At 38.6% G+C, this 21,396-nt stretch overlaps 1 protein-coding gene across 1 annotated transcript in view; it reads left to right on the forward strand.

Moving 5' to 3' along the window:
* lg23h8orf34 (linkage group 23 C8orf34 homolog) overlaps positions 1-21,396 on the forward strand; it is a 63,962-nt gene that overhangs the window by 24,503 nt on the left and 18,063 nt on the right. Inside the window, exons 8-10 of the mRNA XM_057323338.1 lie at positions 10,167-10,302; positions 16,551-16,636; positions 17,317-17,390. Of these exons, the coding sequence (XP_057179321.1) occupies positions 10,167-10,302; positions 16,551-16,636; positions 17,317-17,390 (296 nt within the window). The remainder of the gene's footprint in view (positions 1-10,166; positions 10,303-16,550; positions 16,637-17,316; positions 17,391-21,396) is intronic.

Genomic DNA, 21,396 nt, shown 5'->3' on the forward strand with positions numbered 1-21,396 from the left:
AGAAACTGCATGTGTCTAATGTCCTCAGCCCACTCTTTGTTCTCGGTTTATCATGTATTCAGCAGAGGTGTGCTGCTACAGCTGGCCTGCTCTCAGGCTGTTTACTGAACATATTGACTGGGCACTTGAGGAAAAGAAGCGCTGTGTTGCTCTAATTGTTTTGCTCCTCTGGAAAAAAGTGTTTAGTTTCATTGAACTGCATTTAAAGCTCATCTCCAGTGAGCTTCTGGAGCATCTGCTTCTTAAGGTTGTATTTTTATACATTTCCTATAATATATTTCAGTATATGTACACACACACACGATCTAAATTTAAAATAGGAAATGTATAAAATAAAACTTTACATGGAATAGAAAAAAAGACATAGGTCTTAGAAAAAATGCCTATATAGAGTACAGTATATTCTTGATCTGTTCTCGGTGTATGCAGTTCATTTATATTTTAGTAAATAGTATATTTTAGTAATTAGTCATTCATTTTATTTCCTCCCTCATTTGCCACTAATAGAATTTGACTGCAATGCCAGCTCTCTACCACTAGAGGGAAAACAACGTTTTTCCTCTATTCGCACAGATCGAATTGTTAAAGCAAAATACACCCGAGTGCTATGCTGAAGAAGATCAATAGACCAATCACAGTTTATTTATAAATGGTTACAAAAATATGACATTTTGATCATTAGAAAATAATAGTCATAAAAATGTTGTCAATAAAATGTCTCCCTTTATTTGAGTATTGTGAATAAGTCCAAGAAAAAATACAAGAAAAATAAATCGAGAGAGAAAATAGTCTCAGTGGAAATGACTCAGTTATGTGTATATGGGGTCATGCTTCATATCATCTCAGTCACTACACAGTCAACCAACGTTTAAAACTCTTACATGTTTTAGAAGCAATACCGGTTTTTGAAAGAAATGTGTTGACTTTTGGTTAGTTGTAAAAATAACATTGTTAGAGAAACAGTTGAAACAGTCCCTGTTTGCTTTTTCATTCCAGTGCAGCACTTAATCTTTATTTCTGTCACCTTACAACCAGATAAAAAACACAAATGACACGTTTAAAAAGAATGAAAGTCATTGGGATGCTGGTTGCTTCATTTGCTGTGTTAGTCCATAGCAATAACTGATATCAGGTGACACTAATAAAAAACAGCATTGTCACGTGGTTTTTGCCATTACGTGAGATGAGTACATTTTTTTCTTTAGCGTTTCAGATTTTGCGGCAGTGGCAAAAGCTTAGAAAGAGTGAGGTCAGAGCCAAAGTTCTTCTCATGACAAAAAGATTAATGAAGAAGTGTACATCTGGAGGAAAGGGAGTTGATAAATGGTTCCCTTGGCTTCTACAGATCTTGAGTTGTAATTGTCACACATGTGAGGATCAGCTCTCAACTCTGGAGGGGTGTTGTGGGAAAAGAAGATCTCTTGAGTTAAATGCCACCCATATGGCAAATCTGAGACATCCAATCTGAGCTCTTCTCAAAGAGTCTCGGATGACAAGATAGCTGTAAATCTCTCCTATGTGATTTGTTGGTTTAGGCTGGCAATAAAAGCATTTAAAGGGACCATAGATGCCAATGCGTGAGGAGGTATTGAATGGCTCTTACTCATTTCTGTAACTTTGAAAAGTTCAAGGGATACTTCACCCAAAAAGGAAAATTCTGTTATCATTTACTCATTGTTTCAATATAAATGTCTTTGTTCTGCTCAACACACAGGAAGATATCTGGAAGATTGTCAAATCTCAACCCAACATTGACTCCCATAGTATTTATTTTCCCTACTATGGCAGTAAATAGTGGATGAGATCTGACATTCTTCCAAATTCCTTCCTGTGTGTTCAGTGAAACAAAGAAATTTAAACAGGTTTGGAACAATCTAAGGGTAGCCGAAGTAAATGATGACAGAATTTTCATGTTCGAGTGAAGTATCCCTTTAATAAACATAATAAATTTTAAGATTTCCCTATTTTACACTTTTTTCACTAATATTTTGTGTAAGATTTTTTGCAGTATAAGACTTGGAGATTGTGTCTGGGGTATATAAAGGTATTTTAGCATCAAAAAGAATTTAAAAGGCTTATGTAAGTAACTTTAGACATCATGTGGAACATTAAAGCTGATCATGGCAAATGGTATCATTTTCCACCAAGGGCACGGCTCCATCAAGTTTCGGGTTATCGCTGTGATCTGTTTCATTTAAGACCCGCAGATGATGCTGACTATTATATTTGATAGATGTGGTCTGATCGGATTAAGCGATCAGGGCGCTTTTTGTTTGTGATGTCATATGACTGCCTGTCTTGTCAGCCACCACCAGGCTCTGCTTTTTCCAGACGCCAAGCGCTCTCCCCGGGATGCGGAGACACAACAGTTGCCCTGGCGACAGAGTAAACAAACAACAGAGATGCATCCCTGTACCCAGTATGCTATGCACACTGTTTTTTTGGGGCATGCTTGTGTTGTAAATGACAGTGATCTTTCACTCAGTGGAGTCCTGGCAAAACCGTGGTATATTTGATACGCTGATAAGAGCATAAAAAGTCCCTGGTGAAAAATGATTGCTTATTATATGCCATTTACCGCACACTAGCAGATGGATTACCTACGTGTGCGGTTGTGCCAAGCCGCAGCTCAAAGATTGATTCTGTAGGCCACAGTGAGCCATTTTTTCAAGTTGAAAGACAGCTGAAAAGATCTAGTGAGGGTGTAATGTAACCCTCAGAGCCTTAGCGGTTAAGCAAAACCCTTGAAAATATGATGTATTTGTAAGAATAAACGCATAAAATGAAAACCAAACAACCTAAGAACAAACATATCACAAAGCAGTATCAATCTCAGCGATTTATATCTCCTGGGCAGATTATTCTTTGAAGACAAATACAGCAATGTTTATGAAGGAATTTACGTCATGAAAATAACCTTGTGATAAAGTTACGCTTCAGACAATAAACCATATCAGTCTTGGAGAGTTTTTGTTTATCACAGATCCGTTTCATGGACCTCAGCCTGTCCACGCCCTGCTGTGATAAGAGGAACATCACCCGTGCTATCAGTTCAGGCATTTTTGCAGAGATTGCGAACCTTGTAATCGGGAAGGAAATGCGAAATCTTATTATCAAGATCTTTGCGATGACAATTCAGTTAATTTTTCTTTAATGTAACAACAAAGAACGTATTCTTGTGTAGAGATTGAGGAAAATAAAGCGACCAGCAGGTGGCAGCGTTGTACGTAGGCAACATGCGCTCGTCAGATTCTGTAGCAACGTTTTTAAACACATCCGTTGAATATGGTAAGTCACCTAAAGACATTTTAAAGGATAACAGATTGTCTTTGACACATCAGCACCTCGTATAGTTTAAATTCGTTTTTCGGCGTCACGGTTAACCTTACTTAATCCCGTCTTTCGTCAAAATACATATAAACGTGGAGGGATCATTCATCATCGCCAGCCACGACAGACGTGAATTACCGCCGCGCGGGAGGGCGAGTGTATTTTTACACAACGACTGGAGCTGTAATTATAAACGCAGTTCAAATGTTGTTTCTATTACAAAGGAAAACAAAATGTGCTTTCACTTCAAAGCGGCGTATGTGAGGACTCAACCACTGCGATGGAACGTAGTGTTTTAGTTTTAATGAAACGCAAATGCGGAAAGTTTGCAGAGACGCTCGCGTCGGAACGTCTGTGTGTCTCGGCCGATAATAAGAGTGAAATATGTCAATTATCCTCTTCAGAAAATTACGAGCTTGAGATGGAACATAAACCCGTGGGGAACTTTGAAGTAAATGCGCATGTCTGGCCGCTGAGTCTGCATCTATGATCATTCACTGCGTGACACGGCTGCGTGATTATGCTTTTGCGTCTATATGAAATGTTTTGGGGAAAGATTGCAAGAATATAGCTTCTGGTGAGCGTTGTGTATCATTCAAGGCCAGTTATTTATATATCGTTTTATTTGTATTTTATTAGATTTACCCCTTACCTTGTCTACCCTGCTGAAGAAAACAACATGGGCTACATACAAATTCAAATGATTTTCATTACAAATACCACAATGAGCCAGCTCTTTAGTGATTGCAAAACGTTTTTTTTTACTTTTTCTAGTAGGAAGATGTTACGTTTGTTCTTGCTTTATCTGTCAGATAACATCCCAGCAATAGTCCAGCATATTACCAGTAAGAACCCACAGAGACCATTATAATTCCCAAACCCAGTACAATTCCCAATATAGACGGGTTATCGGACGCACGTGCCTGGTGTTCGGTTATAATATAACAATTTATTTTATATTAAGCCTGATATCTGTGTTAATATTTGATTGTATATTAATTGTATTAAATTAAAACTACTCGACAGTAATTTATTCTTTGCAGAGGTCTACCGGAAGTTAAGTTTGAGCCACATAGCGTTGTTGCTGCTGAAACCACCTATAACCATTAAGTCCGTAGAATCCATTTTTTGTGATGGTTTCTATTGTGGGTTTTTTTAAGAAGTGAGTATTTTTAAAACTTGCAGCCTAGTGTATCAGTCGAAGGCATTACTTCATATTTTTATTTATATATTGTTTTATTTACAAGTTACTCCACATATTTTAGAATTTACAACCATTTCAGATACAATTTTACATTTTTGCAATGTAGAGAAAAGGGGACCAAAATGTACAAAGAAACTTATGGGAGAAAGAGAAACACCTCAGAGACAAAGTACATTTTCCCCAAATAATGTGTACAATATGAATTATCCCCAATAAAGTACCTGATATAAATAAATGTCGTTCGATTTTCATTACCAGTGACTGTCGGTGCATTAAAACTTAGTCTAGAACAGGGCAGACTCTGTCCTGACGCTTCGGTTTGTGTGAATAATTACAGGCAGAAATTCCTTGTCATCACTCCAGACTTTGTTTGGATAATACTTTCCACCTAACACCAGAAGATCCGCATCTCCAGCAGATGATTTATTTCACTGAAGGCAGGCAGTGGCACTACAGTAACGCATGACTGCTACAAACACGCTCACATGTAGACGCATAGGCGCATACATACGCTGTGTTCAGGAGCTTGTTTTGTCTAGATGGGGCTCTCTTTTCAGTGTTATCAAAATGCTCCCTGAACTGTGAGATTAGAATAAACAACCCTGCTGAAAGGTGATAGCTGTGTTTTGGAACATGGTAGTTGGTTCATTAACTAGATAATCAATCTTCATTCTTACACCATTACAAAACCAGATACCAACTGGTAATGATATTTAAAGATTGTCAGGATGGTGTTAAAACATGGTTCATGGTCAACAGTCCAATCTAATGACCACATAATAACTAGCTGTACATTTCTTTCTTTGTCTGATGGCTGATGTTTTCTCTTTTTGTATTGAGTTTTAGTGTATTGTAGTAACATTTGAATGCAATGGGGTGTTAAGCCACGTTTTGTTCACATTGCACAACTGGTTAAAGGACTTAGAATGCATTAGACTGAATTGAACCCAATGTTAACACGATCACTGTCCAAGCCTCGCCGCCCTCTCTGTCTAATGTCACAGACAGACTTTAAATTCTCAGAGCAAATCACTGGTGACATAATGCCTTCATGTTACGTCTCATTTTGTAGCTTGCTGCATCTGTCGTCCTGGCAGATTTCTAAAGACACGGCAGTGTAGCGATTAAAGAGCCTACAGACACCTTTGTTTCCTTTTACGTCTGTTCTTTCCTAATGGAATGGAAGAAAAGCTCACTCTACAGTCTCTCGCTTTATGTGGCATGAGTTCAGATTTCTGTCAGGCCGATGAAGGACCGCTCCAAGTCTGAAAGTCCACTTCTGGCCCGAGCTTAGCGCATTTGTGGAACAAGCGGCTTTAAGCCCACATAAAAGAAAAATTAGCCAAAGCACTATGGGAAAACACTTACAGAAAGGCGTCCGTTGGAAGACCAATTAATTAGGATGCGATATTACGGGCACAGTCAGTTACTTGTACGCTGACCCCCTTATGGAAAAGTGCTCAGGGAACGCGCATCGATAATATCAGCCAATGAATTTTCAGTGTTTCCCGTCAAAGTGGGACGGTGTAATTTGTTGATATCAATTCAAGGGTGGAATATGTAACTGGAAGAGAGAGAATAGGAAGGGTTTCGGTTCAATGGGAAGACGTCATGTGAAACTCAAATGGGTTTAAGAAAACTTTAAAGGGCCAGTGTATGGAATTTAGCGGCATCTAGTGGTGAGGTTGCGAATTGCAACTCACGTCTCACTCCAACCCTCCCCCCTCCATTTCGAACCACTACGGTGACTGACCCAGGACTAAGATGTCGTCATGTTTTTGCTTCTTTGCCGAAGGACATAACGTATTTACGAAATGCGCTCTGTAGAGTAGTTTGTCCTCTGATGACATAGCAGTTATGTATTTTATATTCCATCCTCCATAAAATTACACAATGGACCTTTAACTGCTGTCTGTTGTGAAATTTGTTTTTGCTTTTTTACTTTTGTGTTTTTTGTGTCAGTGTTGGGAAAAGCTACGATTTTTGCTATGATTTGGAGGAAATAAATGTGGAATGGAATACATGGAAAAAGGTGTCATTTGGAGCCTGGAAAGCATGTCTTCCATTTTCTCTTTTACAATAATTAGAATTTAAAGCCAAACAATCTGCAGACAATGTCAGTTTGATGTCATTTGTCCTGCGAGAAGAGACCTGAAGTTACCTGCATTTGATGTTTTAAACAGAGATGGCGATAGAGAGGCAGACACAATGAAAACTTTACATTATTACTCACTCAGGACTAATTTTTTTCAAAAGAACATTATTTTGAAGAACGTTGGTAACCAAACCATATTGGCCCCTACTGACTTCCTTAATATGGACACAAAACCGCCGAGACATTTTTCAAAATATCTTCTTTTGTGTTCCACAGAAGAAAGAGTCATATACAGGTTTTGAACAACATAAAGGTGTATAACTGATGACATAATATTTATTTTGGGTGAACTATCTCTTTAAGAAAGGTTTTGCTATTGAAAAACCCATATTGATCGACAAATATTCACCTCAAACATATGAATACATGCCTCGAAGTCTGCGGTGGTGCCAGTACTTTTTGTAAGATGTTCCCCTGACATAAATGCGTAAATTGGCCATACGGTCTGAGCCAACTTCATGGAGGCCAACTCCGATCAGCATTGGAGGCGATACATGTCTAACATTAAACGTTGCCATATTGCCACGCTGTCTGGCTGTGACTTTCCCCCCCACTGAATCACAGCTGAACCACACACCCTGCAGCCCTGTTAGAAAACAGAGACTTTCCCACGGACGACAGCTGTGTTCTCATGTACAATACTGTGTGTATGTGTATTAGGTGGCCTCTGGCGATTTCTCTCTCTCTCTCTCAGCTGGATCAGACCTGTGATGATGAATGAGGCATGTAATATCACCACGCTCGTTGGTGTTTCACGGACACCGCATTCGTCTGCAGTGCCAAGTGGACCTCCATTTTCACGGACACACGCACACAAATGCACGTTCCGTTCCAGCCGCATGAGAGAAATCTCATATTGTCTGCTCTCTGACACCGTTGGACTATTTTTAATCTGACAGGTTGTCGGACAATTAGTCAACTAGTCGACTTCATGACCGGTTTTATAGGCTTGTAATTGCAGTTGATAAGTTATTTCCCATCAGGACCCTTCCCACACTAACAGCTTAAACAAAAAAGACAAGGCGACGGACAGATGCTTTTGTAAAGTGAGTAGATTGCGGATTCTTTCACATGAATAGCCCAAGAATAATCCCTGCCATTAGTTCCACTGCCTTGTCTTAAACGGTGTTGTTTTTCTGTTTTGTCCCTCCACGCTCGAGTTGTCATGCCATATCAACATAAATTGTACAGCTGGTTTAATGTAACATCTCTGGCCACAGGCACAGGTGTAAGACAGGGACCTCACGGAACAGAGATCACTTTACCCCCGCTCTTCGCTTTGGACATTCTTGCTGGATCATGATGTTTGACAGGAAAATGAAAAACCCTGGGAGAAAAATGCTTTTGTTTACAGCTGTCAAATGGACATTATGAAACAGAGAGTTGTGGGTTTGAAATAGGTTTGGATGAGTCATACTCAGAGCCACAGCAACTCTACATCAGTTGATTTTAAATAGATACTCATAAATAATGATAAAAAATAGACAATATAAAAACATGCTGGTGGGTTACGAAAAACAAATTTAGATCCAAATTGGAATATAATTTATTGTCTATATATTAAAATGAACACGCTTAGACTGCTACAACAACTTAATTAGATATGCGAGTTTACTTTTTTAATAAGTGGCTTTTAAAAATCCTCGCTGTTTTTTCGAAACCTTGTATGTCCAGATTCACAGATTTTCTTTTGAAATGATTAAATACCTTTTTAAAATGTTAATGGTTAGAATTTTGTAAAACCCAGTGACAAACATAAAGAATGACTAATAATAATAATGTGTGATAAAAATCACAAAATTCGATCACAAGATTCAAGGTTTCTGAAGGATAGCAGTGATATGCATTTGCATTTTTTATAGGTGTTTTTTATTTAATAAACAGTCATGCTTGTTAGGAAGTGGTAGTTTAACGCTGCAATCTGTAACTGTTTTTTGGTTTTAAAATAAACAAAATTCATTACTAAAGTTAATAAACAATGTTCAAAACTGTTACTTTACCTTCACCACTGTAAGTTTATTTTAATGATTTATTATTTGAGTCGCTGAGTCAGATTTCACGGAAAATGTCTAGTTAAAGTCATACGACTACTTCAACATGTAAAGATACTGTAAGTAATCTGCGGGGGGGGTTTTCAGCAGAAATGATATGATATAGAGGCAAACGTTACAAATTGCAGCTTTAATATAATAAACTTTAAAGGTTAGCTTGAATACAAACCAAAAAGACTGCCAGTTGAACTAGAACATGTAAGATTGTCTGGCTGAAGATCTGTTTATTGTTATTTTTAAAATATATATATTTCATTTGATGTATGGTTGGTGTTTTTCTATAAACCCATTTGTACTTTGTCTACTGGTAAACTAGGGGGGGGCAGTGCATAAAATCTATAATACATACAATATGAAATCAATGAATAAAATAAAACGTGGCCCTGTCTGTGAAAACCAGGCTAAAGTCTCAAAATCGAATTATGAGCATCAATGTTTGATTTCAACCATTCATTTTGTTATGATTTTAATCTGTGACATGGCCTCACTCAGGCCAGATATCAAGATTATATTTTCACTAAACGTTTTTTACATTATGTAGAATGATTTTATGTAAAAACGGTAAAGCGCAGAAAATGACTTTAGCTAGGTTTTCACAGGCAAGGTCACAAATATCGAAGTCCATTGTTTTAAGCAGACGCAACCAAACACAAAGTGGTCTCTATACTGTATATCCATTAAAAACCCAGTCAGCTCTTTTCATATAATTGAGTTAGAAAGTCTGGGCAGCGACCCAGCTTTAACCCAGCGGCCCTGTTGCGTGCTGAAGAGCGGTGTTGTAGAGGAACAGATGTAGTGTAAAGTGAATGGCTTCCCTGTGATCCAACCCTCTGCTCTCCGCACCTGTTAGCTGGGTGCAGGCGACCATGCTGTGAGCATATGCTGTGAGGGAGTCACCAGTGACCTCCGAGAGTATTGAGTTGCCCATCTCAGTGCTGTTTTTCTCTCTCCATGTATTTTCACTTTTTTTGTCTCTGTGCTTATAATGTCAGTAATCAGACAGTACTGCTGCAATTTGGATGAGGATGTGGGATGTGTTTTTTCCAGCCTCCAACTCTCTGCTATAGAACTGTTCATCACATAACATAGAACAGACCTCACAGCATGAGATAGTGCCGGACCTTAAACTTGCGAGCTTTCTTTCTTTCCTCTGCAAAACACAAAAAAAGCTATTTGGAAGAACGTTGGTAACCAAACAACATTGGACCCCATTGACTTCCATTGTATGGACACAAAACCGCTGAGACATTTCTCAACATATCTTCTTTTGTGTTCCACAGACGAAAAATTCATACAGGTTTTGACATGAGGGTGAATAAATGATGACAGAAATTTTATTTTGGACAAAAAGTATTTTTTCCACCAGAGAACACGCTGCCGCTATCTCTTGAGTTGAATTACAATTTTCTCTCTCGGTCTCTTTTAGAGGATCTGGATGACCTACGCATGGAGGGGGTCACTGGCCTGGTGCCGTCCGGCAGTAAGTTCAGCCAGGGCCGAAGCTCGTACTCTTCAGAGCCACAGGCCAAAGTCACTCTGAACATCTGCTCAAGGTGTGCAAGGTAAATATTGACACAGTGACCAACCGGCTCTATACTCGACTCAGTGACTTCACCTCTAACCACTAGATTCTCCCTTCACCACCTCGACAAACCTCCATTTAACAACTCGAGCGGTACGGACAATGTGAACAATGTTATCATTAGATCCCCACTAGAATGTACTGCCATACGTCTTAGTCAAGACACGAGTCACGTACGCTGACCTCTGTTTGCTGAGAAGCTGCAACCGAACCCCTTTCAGCCAGGATATGAGGGCCATCTAAAGTTAAACTCTGAGCTGAAAGGGAAAGATTACACTCTGAGGTAATCCCTTGCATTTATCACACTTACTGTAGGTGACTATGAAGTGTGCACTTATCTGTATGTACCTGCAGATCTAACACGGCTATCTTAAGAGCGCTGCCTAAATCTGCTTGTAGTCACAAGACAGTGAAAGGCTTCATTATCACTTGTTTTATTATCACACGCTTCCTGTTTTGTAGTTTGTGTCTATGCAGAACGATCACATTTCCCACCGCCAGCTCTGATTGGTCGACGCATCGCTTGCATCCGATGCCAGGTTGTGATAAGACAAAATCTGTTGGGTCAGATGGCTGGCACACTCCTACATCTATTCCGGTTTCTTTTGTTTAGCGCTTTCTTCTCCTTGCTTTTCTGGCTTTTATCAGATCCACAACGGACACATTAAACATTCTTTGCAGTCTACGAGATTCTAAACACATCTAGCTGAATGTTTATCGCATGTTTGTTTGTTAACCGTTTATCACATCGATGTAGAATTACATTTGTTTATACCGCGGGTTGAACGCTTAGGATTGTGGATGCGGCCCACCCTGGATAGTTATCTAGGACAGAGCTGAGGTTCCTTCTGCTTCTCCTTTGCCATGTGAAATGTCAGGCATATTTTTCTCCAATACGCCACATCACTGCTGTGCCAATTTGTAAATGCTTAAAAGTCACCTTTGGTGAGTGCTGCGACTTGAAGCTAATGGTTGGATGAGAAAGTGGGCCTTGATGCAGATTTCTCCTTTGAGTTGTGGATGCACAATGGTGCTAGAGTGATCACGCTGAGATGTCCTCACCGATGGAAAAGATGATTGCGGGTTGTTTGGCAGAGAATGGATTGCATCACTCAAGCGAGATGCACAGTGGCGCTTTTCAGAGTCGACACTCTTGCGTGAAGTTCTGCTGAATGCTTCCATGTTAATGAGTGGCTCTTTCAACACAGTAACTTACTGTCTGAGAGCCAACCCGCAAGATTGTCTGACCTTTCACAATAGGCCTGAGTAGAGACGAGGGTAAACACGAAACAGGGTGAACACATAGTACAGTGGTGGGCAGATGTATTTGCTTTTAATGCACAGTCAGGTTAGATTAGGGATAGTTCACCCCATAACGAAAATGTATTTACTCCAGCTCATGTCACTTCAAACCTGGCTTTCTTTCTTCTGTAGCACACAAAAGAAGATATTTTGAAGAATGTTGGTAACCAAACAGCATTGCCCCCCATTGACTTCCATTATATGGACACAGAAGCTGAGGGTGAATAAATGGTGACAGATTTTTTTGGAGTAAACTGTCCCTTTAAACTATCAAAATATGAGGTGTATGGTACAAAATCGAAAACACTTGAAATGGTATTTATTTTACAAACCTATTTAGCGAAAAGGCAATCTTGTGTTGGTTCCTTGTTTTTGTCATCGTCTTGGACTTTTAATCAAATAGCTTTTGTAAATATGTTGTGCATATGTTTTTTCACCAAGACTTCTTAAATTCTTCTCAAAGCTGATCGAACTTCAGTTTACATTCCAAGTACTATGCAACATGCATACAAAATCAATTTTCCAAAGTTGGCCAAATACTGTAAATTTGTATTGCTCTTTCATAGCTCTGAAATATAGATTTTTTTAAGAGAGGCTAAAGCAGAAGTCTTCGTTTGTTGCCGTTTAGGAAAACATTTGGAGTGATGGGAACAGAGGACATGAACAGGTTTTTCGTTGTTCACATACTCAACACTTTCTTTGCCTGTTATTTTCTTTAACTGACCCTGAGTGTTTGTTCGGACACCTGGAGCCTCTTCAGTACTGTATCACACCGACCTTCCTGCAACAACAGCAGCTAAAGAACATGCCAGAAATGATGCCCATCTCCCATTTTTGTGTTTCTTACTTTCTTTGCCTGGGAATGTGTCTACCGGACAAACATTTTCCACATTTCCTTAGGCTCAGATGCAGAATCCCTTTATCTTATTTTGTTATCTCAAGTGGTCAATGAGTAAAGAACACAGTACTTAACAGTCTGAAAAAGCTGGGCATTAGATTCAGTATTCTGACTATAGGTCTTTCTTTTTTAAATAAACACAATCAGTTGTTATAGATTTCTTTATTATATAATGTTTTAGCAATTTTTCATAAGATTGCAGTCCAGACAGCTACTAATACCAAAACATAAATACATTAGATTTGTTACCAGATGGACTGCAGTATATATACAAACATATTTCACAACAGTGTCTAAATGAATTATTAAATGTAAACGTATGGTTTGTAATGTATTCTCAGCCATACTAAATCTCCAGCAAGGATATGTTGAGTTATAATACACCATTATATAAAGGTCATGGGATTTATTCCTTATCTGTCATCTTCACGTGATGAATGAGGTGGCTGACGACAACCCCACATGCTTAAAACAACAGTTTATATGGAAGTACACCAATGATAGATGCGACACTGCTGACCACAGGAGGGCATGAGGGAAATAAAAAAACCTACAAAACAAATTTAGCATTTAGCACACATTAGCTTGGTTGTGGGTGGTTATGTTTAGATTTACATTGTGCCTTGTGCAGGTGCTTTTATCTCAGCATTTAATGGACATGTGCATTTCGAGTCAAACCCATGACTTTGGAGTTGCTAGACTCTAAAAAAAAGGTGCTTCACGATGCCATAGAAGACCCATTTTTGGATAAATCGCTTCAAAAATATCCTTTAACATCTGATAAACATTCTGTTTTACAAAATTAAGGTTCTTTAGATTATAAAAAATAAAGAAATTAAGCTCAGGAACAAAGTTCCGAAACGAGTAAAGAGGGCTGTCCTATAATGCGAACTAAGTTTTCCTAGGCCATTTCCCCGATCACATTCGTACCGGCAAAAAGAACTATTTAGTGACGTAAGCTGTTCGACAGTGACGTCATTTAAGCACAAAGGACAAACAACAGAATGATGGAGGATGCTGTGATCGGTGCTGTGTTCAGCCAGTCAACGTTTGCTTACGTCACAGGTCGTTCCTATCCTGCTGGTTTAGACCTTTCCAGGGGCGTTGCTAGACCTAAAGCTCGACTGGGGCACAGGCCCCCATTACTTTTTCTATCACTTATTTTCTTAAAAACCTGCTGTGTGCAAGAAGTATGCAACACAATGCACTATACAAACTTCCCTTGCTTAAACCACGTAATCTGAAATGCAACAATACTGGGGAAGGTAAACATAATATATTTAAAAATATTAAAGTATCTTCAACACTTTATTAACATGGTTACATGCACAGTATGGAAATAATGAAAGCAAAGAGAATTTTTTTCTTGCACATATTCATTCATTACACAATGATAACAATCAATAATTACATCTTTTCAAGAATTTACAATTACAGCATTTCAAGAAACCAGTCATTTTATGCCTCCAACTACCATAAAGAGCATATTTTATCTAAAAAAAAGAATAATTCTGGTTTAACAGCCAAGTCCAAACAAAGTTGGTTCATTTTTTAACCAACTGTACTGCGTTAAACTGTACTCCCTATAATAGCACATAGTTATCTCAGCCATATTTACTGCCAACTTTTTATGTAATGTCCTAAACTAGAGCTAGTGAAGTAAATATTAATTTCAGTACACAACACAAATGTTTTTCTAAGCAACAATGCAATTTTGCAGACTTGACAAAGGTTTTCCTGACACATGTTCCTCGTTAATGTCTGAGACCTGACTGGCTGGGGATGTACAGTTTATTGTTTATCAAGTCTTACCTCCCTCAAACTCTTCATCTCCTTACTGCTTCCATCTACAGGGGCCATTATGGATCGAGTCAAAATAAGATGATCGATATTATTTAGAAACTTACTTTAGTTTCGTCATGTTTATAGCCTACATCAGTCGCGTGTCGTCACCCTGCGCGCCTGCGTGCTCTGCAGTTGTTGGAAGGAATTCCACATTCATTTGAATTATCCACCTCATACAATGGGTTAATGAATAGCAGTGAGATCAGGCTAAACAAATTTTAGTTAGCGATTATAAAGCTGGTTTTCATGATGATATATCGCATGCAAAGTAGCACGACTGTGAACTAAGACCACAATTTTAACCCGAGCTTTTGTATATAAGAGGGAATCGTATTCAAGCGAACATCCTGTAAGTGTCAGACCTGAAAACGCCCTTGTTACTGAAATAACAACTGTTATTGACACGAGATAATTGTAATAATTGTAATCGGCATCTCTGTGATTTGGCGGGCTCATATATAATTTTTCAAGGTTTTATCCACCGTTTGCGAATAATGGAGGCTGTTTTGAAGTGTTTTGATATTATTTCTGGTGCTGGGTCATTTTGGCCGGGAGTCTACCGTTTGTTTGTTTATTTATCATGAAACTATAACATTTGAGAGCCGCGATCGCAGTGATCTTCTGTCCGGTTCTCGGGTCTTAAATGCTGACAGGTATGGTCATATATCACTAAACACCATACAACTATAGGCTATACAAACTATACGAAATCAAGTTACGTAACGTTACGTGTCTAACCAAATTCACAGAAGGCTCAACTAAGTCCACTACGCAAGCTGCTATCCTCTGCTATCCTAAGTCTTCTATGCGGCCCGCCCTTGAAAACCGAGCGTTTCTCCAGCCGGCCTCAAAACCAGGGCAGAAAATAGCCTATTACTTATTGATTTTGATGTTTTCGAATGTAAAAACCACGCAAACATCATAAGTAGACATCAGACAATAGTATAAAACAATAAAAACGGCCAGTTCACTGCACCTTTAAGTGAAATGTTTTTGCAGCACAAACATGGCAAACAGCTTTCTAAGGCTTCCACCATCATTATTTTAAGTACTCGCTCAAAATGATGCTGAATAAAAGGGACTGCATTAGATGTTGTGCTAAAAGAGCAGCTCTGGCTTTTCTCATCAGCTCCTATACATATAAAAGGAGAAAAAGATATGAGACTGGATAGAGAGACAGAAAATGATTGAATTAACGATCATGCAGTGAAACACTGTAGGACATCAGGTAGAGTATTTGGTGTTGTCATAAAAAGAGGTGTTGTTTGTTTTCTTGTCATTGTGTGTAATAGCAGGCCTGACTGCGTGCAGGAAAAGGCACGCAATGGCAAATGTGAGAAATGTGAAATGAGCCACAAGCCTAAACAAGCCTATCATTTGCTAAGTGTAGCATTTGGTGATTTACAATTCTGAAGGAAAACCGCTCCGAAATAACAGTTTAAGAACAAAGAGAGCTGTTGAGAAATAAGGTATGAGATTTAACATGCTGTGGGTCTATATTTTCCAGACTCTAACATTTGAATTGGTTTAATTGATTCTGCACAGATCACGTTCACACAATTTGATGCTGAAGCGTTTCTTTTTTCACTGTAATGCACATAATGACTGATTCGTCTATATGACAGCTCCTGATCACTATTCTTTCATTATATTGTAAAGGGCACCATCAATATTAATACGTTTTAATGTGAAACCTCTGTGAGCAACACCTTTCTAGACAAGATCTTAATCCCATTGTCCTCTAGAAGATGACATCATAAATGTTACAACAGCCACATTGTCACACGTTTAGTACAGTGTTACAAATCTTAAGCGTTCCCCTGTCACGCCTTGTCTACATTCCAGCCTGCTCATATCCTCATCTCCCCCCGATAGTGATATGACAACTGGACTGCTTTGGCTCGGTCTCATTACATTTGACGAATAAAGACTCGCTCTCTCCACTTGTTCTCATCCAGCAAAGACACTGGGCAGAAAGAGAGATTTTATTAGAGACCCATCTAATACACAGAGTTCTTTCATAACCTCAGCTGAGAGTTTATTCTGAAAGAAGAACACGATAAGATTTTCACTGTTATCTTCCACGTCCACTATCATAACTGTGGGGAGAAATGCAAGGCGCTCGTATGAAATGAAAACGGTCTTTCTTACAATGATGCTTAGGTTTTTTGTGTGTTTTTTAGGCTTCAAGGGGATAGTCTCACTCCTGGAAGACCAGCGGAGGAATCAGCACCTCATGTAGCAGAGCAAGCTGTGCCAGAAATACCATGTAAGTAGCCAAGGGCTGCGGCTTTCATTTTTAGGGGCTGGGAAAATATTTTTATGGACGTCCTCTAATGAAGATATGGGGATGTGAAGCTATACAAAAGTATACAATACAATATAAAAAGTAACAAAAGAATTCATACTTTTTTACTACTATTTTTTGTTATATTTTATTTTTTGTTTTGTTATATTTTGTTTTGTTTATTATTTTTGATCATTTTCTTTTATGGCATGTCATGTTTTATTTAATTTAATTGATTTTAATTGATTTTTTTGATGTATTTTGTTTTGTTTATTATCTTATTTAGTTGTTTTCTTTTCTTTAAACTGAACTTAATAAGAATCTTAGTGGGCCCCGTCTCATCACAGGGCTTTTTCTGGAGGCCTCCCAAGCAGTACCAAAGACACCACTCCTCCCCGTTCCCTTTATTGTCTTGCACGATCCCCTTAAATCATATCATATACAAACAGATCAGATTTATGTGAGTACTGTATCATGTTATGTTGTCTGCTGCGAGGGCCAGGCACTTTGTGTGCGAGTCAATCATTCATACCGTACCGAAATTTAATCTCTCCATTGTCTCTCGTGGGGCCCCTCAAGTGCCATCACCAGAGTGTGGGAGCGTACTGTGAGCGTGTATGCGTGTGGCAATGGCCTCTATGTGCTTTTCGTTTCTGGAACAGGTCCATTACCCGCGGTGACAGAAACACTAACAGCAGTAGAAGATCTACAGACGGCCTCTCAGGTGACAGGGCAGGTAGGTGATCCTCACCTAGCCAAAACTGTTTATTATATCACTTTCCCAAGTCATTATGATCTACAGTATAGCATCATCTCCTTTATGAATGCTGTCAAAGGGACTTAGATCATTTTTCTGGAATGACGGCGCCCAGTGTGACTTGACTGTTTGTCTCTGTGCTTGTCAACCTGCAGGGGACGTTCCCCTAGCAAAACAATGAATAAGACCTTATCGTGCGGTACGATGTGTCTGATTAAGCTTGTGCAGGGTTTGGATGAAAGCAGTTTTGGCTGTTTACTAGGAAAGCACAGAACGCACGCAAGAACCGTGTCCTCCTCGCGGAGTATCATGTTGTTGATGGGATAGTGTTCGTTTACATTCGTGAGAGGGGTCAGCGAGGACACCTGTGCTTTAGAAATCCCCCATTTCATCAAACCTGTCAACAAAAGCCGCCAAGAGACCAGAACAAATTTCCAACGTGGAACATAATAATAAGACTCTCACTGCACTCTGACGTAGCAGAAAAACACTTTGAAAACCTCACAGGAATTTAACTGTATACTGGTTTCTGTCATTGTACTGTAGCAGCCTCAAGCTCCATCTTACTCATCGTGAAGTGGTTATTTTTCTATCAGCACTGAGAGCAGTTGTAATTACAGAGAAGTGTTGGAAAAATCTTTATGGAATTGTTGGCTGAGTGTGGAAGCTTATGGGCTGGGAAATCCAGACAGACTGGCAACAACAGGCGTGTGAGGCTTCTTCATTTCTTTATTAAGAACATGCTCCACTTTGTCTTTACCAAAATTTCCCAAGAAACCGTTCTACAGAATAAACAGTGCCATCCAGACATCACACAGAGCATACTTGGGCAAACTGTGGCCTGCATGCTAGATCTGGCGTTCTATGTGGTTTAACCCGGGCCTGTGAGCTATTTATTTTTGTCAGAAAAGATTGCACAATGGACTACACAAATAGACTTTCTAATTAAATAATATATACATATTATAACATACCTGCAAACTCGTTGCTTTTTGCCCGAAATTCGCCATTTAGAATCCAAATATGCCATTCTTGTGAATCGTATAGGTGCACCTATCTGAAAACGAAGACAAATAAAGATCATTTTAGATGTTTAATTCTGACTCATTATGCCAGCAGCATGGGTCTCATTTGCGTATAAGCTACACCTAGGTCAAACTTCCTAGGTGTCGTGTGGTGTACTTGAAAAACTTTTGCCGGCCAAAAGACTGAAGAAAAAAATTTTACCAGCAATTTGTAGCTGGTGTGGCAATTTTTTAAAATTTAAACAAATATTGCCTTTTTTCTTGCCAGAGTGTGCCAGAATGCATAATTTACAAATGACAAATTATTATGGGAAGGATGCCCCCAGACCCATCGCACCGCACCCAACAACCCCTCAACCTCCCTCCCCTTTGGTATGTCTGTCACCTTTTTCACCTTTTACGCGTTTGCAGGTCTGTTACAAAAAGTGGTCAAATTAAAGTATATAAATAATGTAACATTGTATCATTGTGTAATTAAATAAATGATTATCATGATTATTTCAAAGCTCCTTTTTTTTCAATTCCACCCAATGTTTACGCAGTTACTCAATCTGGCAACCTACCTCCCCCAGGTATTGATTAAAGAGTTGATGAGTGAATGATAGAGTCGTAAAAGACAAATTGTTAACTATACTATTTTGGTAAGCATTTTTAACTTTTTATTGGCTATTCATAAAGCAATACAGGCAAACTACCAGGTAAATAGTCCCCTTATTCACAGCTATATTCAAGAAAATTTGGCAACCATGGGCACGCCGTCTCATTTCTTAGAAAAGCTGGTGATGTAAAAACTGAATGAAAGAGACTGTTAAGAATAAATTGTCACGACGATGCGTGGAAAAACCCAAATGCAGGCAGGCAGAGGTGAAGGGTTAACAGAGAAGTTTATTAAATAATAAAACAAACCAAAAACCCACGAGGGGGTGTAACACACAAACACTATAAACAAAAGACTTATCAAAGGGCAAAGAAAAACTTCCCGCTATGGGGCAAAACAGAAATTAAAGCAAAACTAACATAACTCACTTAAGATACAAACGTAGGGAGAGACGAGGCAAAGACACGAGAGCACAAAGCACCACGAGCACATGAACACGAGCACGAACATCCACATGTAATCCACCAACACAAGACAAAGAAACAAGAGGGTATATATAGGAAAGACAAACAAGGGATAATTAACACAGGGCAGGTGTGGGTAGTAAAACACTCAGGCAAGGATAACAAGGAAACGAGAGGAGCGGGGACCAATGACGAGACACTGGAGAGAACGTATATTATTGTCAAAAGGACAAAAATATGTTTCTCTCCACACATAACCAAAGGCTTTGCCATGACTCTGCTACAGGACCAAGAAAAACATGACAAAATGAAGCAGAGCCATGACATAAATAGTTAAATATACAATTTTTGGTGACCCTCTTTTGAGTGACTGATGAAATGAACTGTCTGTCAGGATACATGAGAAGCTTTTGTTCTTGTAATGTTCGTCATAGTGTAATGTAGTTATCTGCCTAAATGTTTCGCAGATATGTTAATTATCTTTTTTCGCAGATATGTTTTTTCATGTTTATTTTTTAGTTTTATATTACCTGTTATATATAAATACAAGCAAAATAGTCTCACTATTCACAATTATGCTCAATAATATTTCAAAGCAGAACATTGTACACCAAAAGTAATTACACTAATTATAATATGTGGCCCCTTGTGTACTATTTTCAAGCCAATGTGGCCCCCGTGCTAAAACTTTGCCCACCCTGGTATAGGGCCTCATGCACCCTCATCTCTGCTTTCTCCTTCACACAGAAAGACTCTTTACTTTGGCGTGCATTTTGTAAGACCTGTCTCTCTTCCTAAAAGCAAAGAAGCGAGAGAGAGAGAAAGACAGAAAGTTTAAAAGGGGGCCCCATCGTCTATAGAATAAACCGTGCCAGTGAGCTCAAAGCAAGACGACTAATGTTTCCCACATGGAGCGGCAAGTGTGAAAGGATCAGATCACCTACTGCAGCTTTTTAAAGCCTGATATGGTTGTTTTCTGTTTAATTGCTTATTTTGGGCTCTATTTGAAAGGTGAATAAGATTTGTCTTCCTTATAGTTAATTACTTTAACAGGTCCAATTGGAGGTTCTCTCCCCTCCCCGACCGGAATGGCACAGAAAACAAAACGTAATGCTTTTATGAGCTGAGTCACATCTTTTGACAACAATAGTCATGGGGGCTGTATCTGCGCGGATCTCTTCCAAGCTGTAACTCATGTTCCTAGCACTGTAAGTGATGCTCATGATGGGCGGAGAGGCTTATGCGCTCCAGATTGCATAGAGCGTCTTGGGAAATTTGGCATTTGGACAACCTGTGTTTATTCAGATGTTTTTATGGTCTGTATTGTGTGCTTTTTGCTGTCATGTTGAATAGTGTACAATTAAATCATATTAATAATAATAATAAATAGGGATGCCAAACAATTCATCAGGATTAATCGCATCCAGAATAAAAGTTTGTGTTTACATAATACATGTCTGTGTGCTGTGCATATTAATTTTGTATTTTTAAAAACATACACATGCATATATTTAGGAAAAATATAAAAATTAATAAACATTTAAATGTCATTTCAAATATTGATAAATATAAACAAATACATGTAAATATTTTCCAAATACGTATACATGTATGTTTATGTGTATGTGTTTATAAATACAAAATTAATATGTACAGCACACAGACATACAGTATATTATGTAAACACAAACTTTTATTCTGGATGCTAATAATCACGATCAATCGTTTGACAGCCCTAACAAAAAAATAATAATAATTAAACTGACAAACAAAAACTTTAAATTATTGAAAACAAACTGTAAATAACATTTACTTCAAAAATTACATGTATTTCATGTTATCTTACAACTGAGATGTAAAGTTGAAGTGAATTTAACAATTTGGGATTTCAAAAATAT

This window comes from Triplophysa rosa, linkage group LG23 (assembly GCF_024868665.1).
Source record: "Triplophysa rosa linkage group LG23, Trosa_1v2, whole genome shotgun sequence".
NCBI lineage: Eukaryota > Metazoa > Chordata > Actinopteri > Cypriniformes > Nemacheilidae > Triplophysa > Triplophysa rosa.